This window comes from Oratosquilla oratoria, chromosome 24 (assembly GCF_046742065.1).
Source record: "Oratosquilla oratoria isolate Oo_2021 chromosome 24, ASM4674206v1, whole genome shotgun sequence".
In the NCBI taxonomy this organism is placed as follows: Eukaryota; Metazoa; Arthropoda; class Malacostraca; order Stomatopoda; family Squillidae; genus Oratosquilla; species Oratosquilla oratoria.
Window position 1 is genome coordinate 45188469 of NC_134800.1, and position 10876 is coordinate 45199344.

The 10876-nt window shown below is 45.2% G+C and overlaps 1 protein-coding gene across 12 annotated transcripts in view; it reads right to left on the bottom strand.

Moving 5' to 3' along the window:
• The window catches only part of tgo (Aryl hydrocarbon receptor nuclear translocator homolog tgo), a 434151-nt gene that overhangs the window by 39985 nt on the left and 383290 nt on the right, over positions 1-10876 (bottom strand). For all 12 annotated transcript variants that reach the window (XM_076208032.1, XM_076208031.1, XM_076208024.1 and 9 more), the window contains exon 4: positions 10760-10876. This exon is cut by the window's right edge. In XM_076208032.1, coding sequence (XP_076064147.1) covers positions 10760-10876 — 117 coding nt within the window. The remainder of the gene's footprint in view (positions 1-10759) is intronic.

Here is a 10876-nt window from a genome sequence, read left to right on the forward strand (position 1 = left end):
GAGCGAGACTTGAGTTGTTGCTTCTCAAAGCGCCCATTATCATTAACTTTAAGGTACATGATAAAAAATTACCATGTAGCGCTTGAATACTAGGTAGTAGGCATAGATAGAGGCCCAAAGAAATAAACCATACAAACTAGGCAGGCCCAAAAATGGAAAAAAAAAATTCACAGGTCTGAAGAAATTTTCCTAAGAAGACCGGAAGGGTTTCATGACTACAGAAGAAACAAGAAATATCATTAAACCTTTACAATGCGGGTGTAAACGAATACGCCCCAAGGGTTTGTGGGGGGAAATCGAGTAAACAACTGGTTTAACAGAAAATGTAAAAAAGTTTAGAATGTCTGAGATGTGCGCTGGAGAAAATGGAGAAAGAAAGGACTTTGTAGAGAATGTGGAGTTAAATTTATATAACAAACTCAAGGTAGTGCATAATACATAAACTTTCGGAAGTACTGCAGATGTAAGCGACATACACCACTAAGATGTTTACATATGATGCAAACACCTACGAAGCGAATCCACAATGAAGATTGCAAATTGCTACAAATGGATTTCGACAAAACATATGACTGGAGCCGGGAGTGGAAAAAATGCAAAGTAATGGAAGTAAGTAAAAGTTCAAAAAGACCATTAAAGAGAGGTGAAACGCTTACAAATGAGAAAGATGAAAAGGGTCTCAGAGTGTTGGTCATGGGTGATTCGTCGTATTACAAACAGCAGGAAAACCGTGAGCGCAACTTCCAGGATGTTGGGGGAACATAAACGTAGCTTTCCAGAGCACGAACGGAGAGATGATGGAAGCAAAAATTGTGGTCCACCCTAGATTGGAGTATGAAGCATGGAATGGTCCCCACATAAAGTGCTGGATATAAACAAGAACGAAGTAATAAAAGAAGCACTAACCAAGTTGATCCCTATACCATTATCTTAGTTTCTAATGATCCCTACCTAGCCAATAAAGCCTATAAGAGATAAAAGGGATCATAGTTGTCATTGTTAAAAGAGAGAAGAGAGAGCTAACTTGATCACAGTGTTTCATGCAATGGAAATGACGGATGAAACTGACAAAGACGATCTGGGACGGAAGGTCACGAAAACAAGATGAAGAAGATGACATGGCAGATGGATATCAAGAAACACGATTTTCTGTACAAATGTGCCAACTCTTAAATAGCCTAAAAGAAGACAAAAACCAACCTTAAAACCATCAACGATCTTACAATCTATGACAGAAAGAAAGGACCCCACCAGCCTTGCTACTTTCCTGTATAATACAATTACATATATACCATATATTCGCACAAGTACACACAAGAACATGCATGCAGGTACACACACACACACACACACACACACACACACACACACACACACACACACACACACACGCAAGCAAGCAAGCACGCGCAGGTACATGAAGAGTTACTATCCGTGTAGGACAAGATTGGACAAGGTCTTCTCCCCCGTGGAGACCCAGGCCAGGGTACAGGCTACCACAGGGCATAATATACCCCCAACGCCTACAACATGGTGCCACGTCAGGGGAGGGGGGTCGCGTGGGAAGGAGAGGGGAGAAGAGTGGAGGGGAGGGGAGAAGGAGGGGAGGGAAGAGGAAGGTGATGAGGAACGGGGAAATAAAGGAGTAGATGGGAAAGGGGGGAGAGAGAGGGAGAGAAGGTAAGGGAGGGAGAGGCGGGTGAGGAGAACGGGGAAAGGGAGAGTAGGGGAGAGGTGGGAGAGAGAGGAGGAGGACAAGCGAGGGAAGGGTTGGAGCATCCTACAGAAAACAGATGCCTATACCTGGGCTTCATCTTTTTTTTTCTGGGCCAGATATGGAGGGAGAGTGGGTGAGACAGTGAGTGAATGAGTGATATAGTGAGTGAGTGGGGAGGGAGGAAAGATGGGAAGAAGAGGGAGTGAGGGAGGAGGATGGAAGGAGGGAAGGAGGCTGCGGGTTAATGAATACGGAGGACGTGATGCTATGTCCGCCTCGCCCTGTGTGTACCCCCGCACTCGCTCTCCGGTCCCTCTGGTATCGGTCGGTCCCTCTGGTGTCGGTCGGTCCGGGTACCGGTGCCGACAGCCACGGGTGGTGCAATCCCGACAACACGTGAGCACGAAAAGTTCAAGAACACCCGAACACGCTCGTGTTCTTTCTTCGGCAATTGGGGAAGGAACGGTTGGTAAGCCTGCTTGAGGGGTGCCTCCTGTTCAGTAGCAACCTCCCTCCCCCCCGAGGCGGGGTGCATACACCCCACGTTCTGTTACTGCTCCTAACGAGCGATTCTCGCCGCCTGATGGGGTGGACCTCTGGTCTGGAATGGGGTCTCGACCGGTGTATACTTCCTTCAGGTTGGGGGTCCCAGAGGCTGAAGAGTCCTGCCTGTCTTCAGGTGGAACAAAAGTTTAGGTATCTGTTCAATGAATCAAGTTGTTCTACTTTAATGTAGTTCCTGGTGCATTAACACTAGACTGTATCTCCCTTGTGGCCAACTGAGCTTGCACCGTTTCGTCCACCACACTCACGCCAACATTTAACAACAAAGGGGTTCCTTGCTTGATTTTATTCTGGTTAATGCCAAACGATTTTATTCGGCTTTGAGAAACTCTTCTTCCTTTGGGAGTCCAAGCACACACTCACCAATCGACAAACCACTCCCCTGGACTTGTAGAGCACTCCCCTAACACTCCCCCAAGACAGACAATCACTACATCAATGTCCCAAACCTCCCTACGTCCAGACGCCTTCATGAAGTGTTGTTACTCGTTTAGAAATGTTTCGTTCAAGAAATTACAAAACTGCGGTACCTAATCAAACCTTTCTGAATGTTGTATTACCACTTCATATCGACACTACCCCCTCGTCCAGTTACCCATCAAGTGGTGCTGCTTTTCCGAAAATATTTCGTTCAAGACGTTGAAAACTGAAGTATATGACCGAATCTTTTTGAATGCTGCACACCACTTCATATCGGCACTACATCCTTGTCCAGTCACCCTATTAAGTGGTGCTGCTTCTCCTAAAACAATTCGTTCAAGACAAATGTAAAACTGCAGCGCCTGACCGAACCTTTTCGAAAGGCGCAGCACTACTTCCTATCGCCAGTGACCCCATAGATTTTCCCGGCTGCACTTTCCCTCCACTTTGGGTCGCCAACTTTTCCAACTTGGTGGTCCACTTTACAACTGAGGCGTCTAGAATAGAAAGGGGTAAATGCCACACCTCCTCGATAAAGAAATATGGTTCTTCGAGCGTTTGGTGTTAAGAGGCAAAATGCTTTACTCATGACGCCAGCATTTTCCCCCTTTCTTTACTGGACGCCTCAATTTCAGTCTCGTTCACGCCACGCTATCTTACGTCTCAAGTAGCCCAGTACATTAATATACTAAATGTTCATGATAGGGTGATTTCTAGTGAATTATCAAAAAATAAACGGTAGGAGCAACAAAAACGTTGCATCAAAATTTTATGAAGTGTAACACTTGAAGTACGCTTAACCAACAAGACCAAATGTCCCCTTTTAAAGATAATTATGATAAATGTTCTCTTGAGTTCCTGTGACTGGGAACCCGTAGCCCCACAGTTACTGACAACGATCCTCGAGTTCTTCCAAAGATCTCGATGGGAAGAAACTTTGTTATAGGAGAGCAGCCGCCTGCTTTCCTTTCGTGAGAAAGTGGTGGAAACATAAGTCGGGGCTGACAGAGATCCCGGGCCCTTTTCTGAGGCGAAATGTCAGCCCCTATACCTCCAGCTCACAGGAACACTCCAGAGTGTTTGAGTAGAAATTAGTCTCAGCCCTTTGTGAGTACTACCTGGCCTTTGTGGTGGGTAACTTTCATGACCACCTTGCCTTTGTCAACGACACCCCCCCCCCTCCGAGGGTGAAGCCATGACCCACCTGGCCTTTGTGAGCACAACCCCCGGGGTCAAAATCACGACCACCTACCCGGTGTGCAAGCCACCACAGGAGGAGAAGGTCTCACAATCATGACCCTCGACCCCTGTGGGAGAACCCTGAAGCTTTTCGTATGACGATCTCCCCTTGGCCTTTGTCATATCATTACCCCGAGGGCGACATACATCAGGAACCACCTGGCCTTTGTGAGCTTCTTTATCCTTAACCCCATGTGGGGGGGGGTTTCCATCTCTCTTTTCATTTCCATGACAACCTCCCCACCCCGCCCGCCTTTGGGAGGATGAAGAGGATTACAGCTTTTCTCTCTCTCTCTTAATGAACTCTTTCTTTTTGTTGTGGCTACCACAAAGACAATCTCTCTCTCTCTCTCTCTCTCTCTCTCTCTCTCTCTCTCTCTCTCTCTCTTTCCTATCCTTGGCGCCTCATCTTCGGGAGTAAAAATAAATAAATAAATAAATATATATAAATAAATAAAACAAAAATAAATAAATATCAATAAATGAATAATAATAGCAAATGAGAAATAAATTGATAAAATATATGAAAATAATCATTAAGATAAAAGTAATCAAGTAAACAAATGGACACATAATCGAACTGGATAATACAAAACATATGAGAACACTCTCAAAGCAAACGGACGCAAGATTGACACTGTAGCTCTTTTCCTGCATATAATGGATAAATACACTGGGATACAAAATAAACACAAGCCTGCGATAACGAGCCAATGGGAACTCAAGAATGGTTACGTGACATGTTCTAGATTCAATATAGGTAGAGGAGAGAGAGAGAGAGAGAGAGAGAGAGAGAGAGAGAGAGAGAGAGAGAGAGAGAGAGAGAGAGAGAGAGAGAGAGAGAGAGAGAGAGAGCGTCTTCAAGCTACGCGACTTCATGTCGACTTCGACAAGATTTCAACAAGAGTGGACACTCTTTGTATTCCTCAGTTGCAAGCGGCCTTGCTGCGAACTCGGCCGCGAAGCCACAAAACTTGACCTTATCGCCCCCGTCCATAAGGCCCAGGTTACAAAAACAAACGACCGTATGGCTTCGAGTCCAAGACGCGAGGGCCACCGAAGAGACCATATGTCCTTGTGTGTGCGAGATCCTGGGGCCACACAAGCGCGCACATGGCCTTGTGCGGGTTGCCCGCAGGCCACAAGCGCCCCTTGCGAGACTGCGGCTGCGGCACGACAGACGCCGCGCCGCGCCACGCCGCAAGATCTCTTCACCAGCTACGGGTCGAAATAAACTCCTTCTGGAGCAAGTTGTGTTCTGATTAACGCCAGGTGAATCAGTTCGGCTAACGGAATTTTATATGCACGCACGCGCGCACGCAGACAATTCTATATACGTATACCAAATACCCTTTCCCCCTTATAAGGGAGCTAGCCGAGTCAATGCACACACCCACATCATAAACAAACAAAACCCACTCTCTCTCTCATCCACTCCTACCATATCAGTACCTCGCGGATGAAGTCACCCCCGACACCCGCCACACCACTCGGGATCAGAGGCAATGCAGCGAGGCAGAGCTCTTCCACAGTGGGGCCCAACAGCTGGAGTTGGTTGACCCCCCCCCACCCTCCTCATCCACTGAAAATAACTGTGAATAAAATAAGAACTTACCTTCACATCCATTCACAACCTCTACTCAATCCTATATTTTGTGTTCTCTCTTCCCAACTCAACCCTTTTACGTACATCCAAAGCTTCCTACAGCCGATCCATCCATCTTTGTCAGTCTTCTTCTCATGCTCACTCCATCAACTTTTACATTCCAAACTCTCTTTGCTTGTCATTTCTCAACCATCCTTTCCATATTCCCAAAACCTCTTATGTCCCACCGGTCAGCTACTCTCCCGTTCTCCCGCCTCACCCCCACATTTCTCACTCTATCCATTCTTGAAACAGCTACTCCACCACTACCCACAATCGTCACACCAAAACAATTCACAGTTTCTTCTCCGTTTTCTTTACATCCCAGGTCTTTGCTCTGTACATCATCGTGGGTACCATTACTCCTTACAACATTCTCTTTGCATTGATCCTCATACACCCGTTTCTTTGAGAAAAAAAAAAAATCTGTTCTCGGGTCCCCCTTCCCCTTGTATGAAATGGACCGAAAGACCGCGTGGCACAGGCGTGCATGACAGTAACGACTCTCCTGACCCGAGGGTCACCTGGCACTCCTGAGGTCCGGCGCCGAAGACTTCTTCAGGTGACATGGCAGCTTGCCCACCTGTTCCAAAAACCCTCGACCGTGACCCTAGAGTAGGACGTCACAACTAGATAAAGGGTTCGTCGTAAGGGGACGGTATCCAAATTTTCGTACTGCGAGAATGTTCCTACAACCAATTAGCAACTGAAAAAAAAAATCAACGGATTGCGCCAAAGCAGGAAAATGTGAAACATAACGGCCATGGGCTGGCCGGAGACTTCAACGTCAGGGAGATAGTGAGCTCTATCGACGACGACGAAGATAACGAAAGCCGTCGAGGCCAGAGCGAGGCTAGAAGGAGGCAGGCCCACAGCTCAGCGTTGTGTACTACTAAAGTCCTATAAATCACGAGGGGGGTCACTGACGCAGACGAGATCCTCAGAAGGAAAGTTATAAATTGAAATTAAAGACTCCTGCCGTCAGGACGCGTGTTATCAAAGAGACCCCGACGCCGTCTTGAGGTCACGAAGAAGGAATTGCACGAGACCCCGCGGGGGCCTACCGGGCAGGCGGGCGGACGGGCTGTCTGCCATAATATATGCAACTCTCGGGGAAAGATCAGTTCTCAACCAAACAACACCTGAAGCTCTCCAACCAAAAAATAAATAAATAAATAAAAATTAAACAAATAGATAAAAATTTAGTACTTTCTCTGACCAACGACCAAGCGACTTGATTCAACTGAAGAGGCGATCCATTCCCCCCACCACCATAATCCTGTATTATAACACTTAAAATAACATAAATGTAATCCTTTTCAACAGTGATCGACTTGCATAATCCATTCTGACTAAACACCAGACGACGGGGGCAGAGGTGTTGGTTTAATACTTCTCTCCCGTCCCTAACAAAGAACATCGGCGCTAAGGCGACATTTCACACATATTTTCCCTTCTTCTGTCTAAAGCATCTCTCTCCCTCTCTCCACAACTGTTCAACAAAAGTTGTGAACATGATTATAATCAGGATAACCGATATCAATTGACTCCCGATTCAAGGTCCGAGCCTTACAATAACCCGACTTCAGTGCTTTCAGTGATTTTATTCAACCAAGGGAAAACCTAATCACGACCTAAAAAGTAAGCTACTACTGCTCACGATGATGATGATGATGATGATCATGATCATGATGATGATGATGATGATGATGATGATGATCATCATCATCATCATCATCATCATGACACAAAGGATGATTGAAATGTATATGGTGGTGGTGGTAATTGATATTTTGTTGGCAGCATTTTTCGAGGGGCTGGTGGTAGTAATGATAATGGTGATAATAGTGATGATGGTGCTGCTGCTGATAACGACAAAGATTGTGATAATGATCACCTGTCCTTGCGCGCACTCCCACCTCGTCTCCGCACAATGACGATCTCCTAACGATCAATTACAGCGGCGCCGTCCAAAGTCGATCATTAACTTTTGCCTCAGATCTTCCGTCGCCACAATAACAACACCAACAACAACAACAACAACAACAACTCCTCCTCCTCTTCCTTCTCCTCCACTCACAGTGCAGATTCTCCTGTGGCACAGGCCCGGCGATTTCATTCTACTGAGAATAGACCCCAGTTTTGGTTGAGGACAAGCAAGACTCAGAGAAGACGGAGGAGGAAAACGAGGCGGAAATGGAGGAAGAGGAGCAGCAACAGGAGGAGGTGGAGGAGGAGGCGGAGAAGTAGGTAGAGGAAAAGGAGAAGGAGGAGGAGGAACAGGAGGAAGTGAGTGCGAACGAAGAGAAAGAAGAAAACAGAGGAGGAAACGAGTAGGAGGAAAGAGAGTTGGCGAGAAAAGAGGAGAAAAATGAAGAAGATAATGAGGAATGAAAAAGAGGATTGAGGAAAATGAGTAAGACGAGGAAGAAGAAGATGAGAAGATGAGGACCCTGCAATGGAATCTGGCGCCAAATGAGAACCGGCCCACCTCCACCTCCTCGTCCTTCTCCTCCAGTTTCAATTTCTTGCTAATAACTTCCCACTCCAGATGAATACTTCCTCTCCACCGTCCCGCCTCGCCTCCATGGAGGGCGGAACTCCACATCCTCCATTCTCTTCCGAGCCTTCACATCCACCACGAACCTCTTCCATCCCGGGTGGCACTTTTATTTCTTGGCGCCAAGTGATTTCATTAAGACCTGCGGGATTCGAACCTGATTTGAATCAACCTCCTCACTACCTGGCGTCACTCTCCGTCGCCAATAGATTATCTTCACCTTCGTGACCACCGACGATTCTATTCAGATTTAGGATGAATCCTGCTGGGGGGGTCCCGACCCACTGGGAGGCATTTCAAGCCAAGGTCCACCTTACCCTGAGTTAGAACCTAATCTTCGGATTACAGTACTGTACGTTTGATGCGGTTAACTTAATCTTTTTTTTCTACTTAAAACCCCAAAGGCAAATATTTATCTCCCTTTGGTCTCTTTCCTTGATCCTTTCCCAAACATATTTTCCCCCTCTTCCCCCCCCCCCAACGTGTCCCCTTCCCCTTCAACCCATATATTCGGGAATGGTCTACCCTCCAACGTCAATGAGTGTGCCACTATAGAGGTATTTAAAAAAAAGTCTCGACATTACGAAAGATTACAAAGGCTGAGCATCCCGACAGGAGACCTTTTGGTCCATAACTAAGTCGAATGCGAAAAAAATATATATAATGATAAAAAATAAATAAAATAACAATTATAATAATATTAATAATATAAATAATAATAAATAGAATAAATAAATGCATTGGTATATATGTTTAGCTACAGATTCCAGACTAGAATTATTTACTTCTAGATAATTAAGGAGATAAAAAAAGAGAAAGAAAAGTAAAAATGAAATTAAGAAAAAACAATAAAATAATAATAATAAATAAATATAATAATAATTGTGATGATTATATTAATAATAGGTTAAGTACCGAAACAGCCATATAAGGACCAATAGGTCTCTGTTGCTGTTCGTTTGTCCTCCATGTAACTCCATGTAACCCAAAATCTCAGGCCATCTATCTCCTTTTCACGTCAACTTCATGCAGGATTCCATCAATTTCACTCAACCCCAACACTAGAACAGAATGGACGTGGCTCGGGAGGAGGAAGAGGAGAAGGATGAGGATGAGGAAGGTGAGGAAGAGGAGGAAGAGGAGGTGAAAGCACCCCCAACTCTGCAGTCTGTCCAGATGTTGAGAACCGGAGCTTAGTGACGTCACATTGCCCTGCCCGGACCCGAGGACGCGCACGCGCGCGCACACACACACACACACATACAACGCCTATGGTCAGCGTGACGTCATGCAGAGTTCGAGGTCGATTCTCCAGAGAGTGTGGACCCAAACTCTGGAAGTCCGGACGGAAAGAAAACAAGAACAAGTGTCGTGAAAAAATTATGAAAGGGCAAGAGGAGGAAGGAGGTGGAGGAGGAGGTGGAGGAGGAGGTGGAGGTGGAGGAGGAGGAGGAGGAGGAGGAAGAGGGGGCGGTGAAGAAGATGAAGTGATGAGGCCAGTCGAGTCAAAGCCTCTTCGGAGGAGGAGGAGGAGGAGAAGGAAGAGGAGGAGGAGGAGAAGAAGTAAGTCGAATTGGAAGTTGCGCAAGCCGCTAATAACTGGAGACTCTCCTTCTCCTCCATCTCTATTTCCGAACCTGAAGTGCTACATCGGCGGCGGCCCATCTCGCCTCGACGTGCTCAGGAAAAATCTGGACATTAAAGTCGTCAGCACACCATTCTCTGTCGTTATATTACATGCTACAATAATGAACATAAGAGATGATTGCAGGATACACACACACACACACATACACACACACACACACACACACAGCTGTAGACTGAAACCAGAGTATCACCGTCATTTCCTCGCTTCAAATGAACTTTAAATCGACAAAACCCAAGGAACAAAAAAGTTTACCAAGACGGATTCGAAAACTAGAAAGTGCTACAGAGACAACGTGAAGAATTTTAGATTTCAAACTTTGGCGGATATATCGACAATCAATAACGATGAAAAAAATAACAAATACGGCGAAATATAATCGCAGTAATTTTCCAACAGAATATAGACTTTTAGTAATTGTGAATGAACAAGCACAAAAATAAATAAATAAAATCCTAATGACAGTACCGACCAACAATATTACCCAAACCTAATAAAAAACAACTTAATACAGATATACCAACAGAAACTCGCCCATAACAAATAACACGGTCAACGTCACTATGTGCGATACTACACGATCTACTTTTATCATATATATATATATATATATATATATATATATATATATATATATATATATATATATATATATATATATATGTTGAGACATTCTGACAGGTTGATGTAAGCGGAATAGGAAACACAGGAGTCTTAGTCTTGAGTTTATTCCTGACTAGTTTCGCAGGTATGCTTTTTCAAAAAGCATACCTGCGAAACTAGTAAGGAATAAACACAAGACTAAGAATCCTGTGTGTCCTATTACGCTTACATCATATATATATATACATATATATATATACATATATATATACACATATATATATATACACACACATATATATATATATATATATATATATTCCCCCCCCACCACCACCACCACCAATGTGTTACTTGGCTTACCTCGGAGGGCCTTCATGTGGGCCACGGCCATGCGGAGGATAGTCAGCTTGTCAGGCTTGCGGGCGAGTGCTGAGCACGTGGGCACCATATCGCTGAGCTCAGCAATGTAGGCCGTCA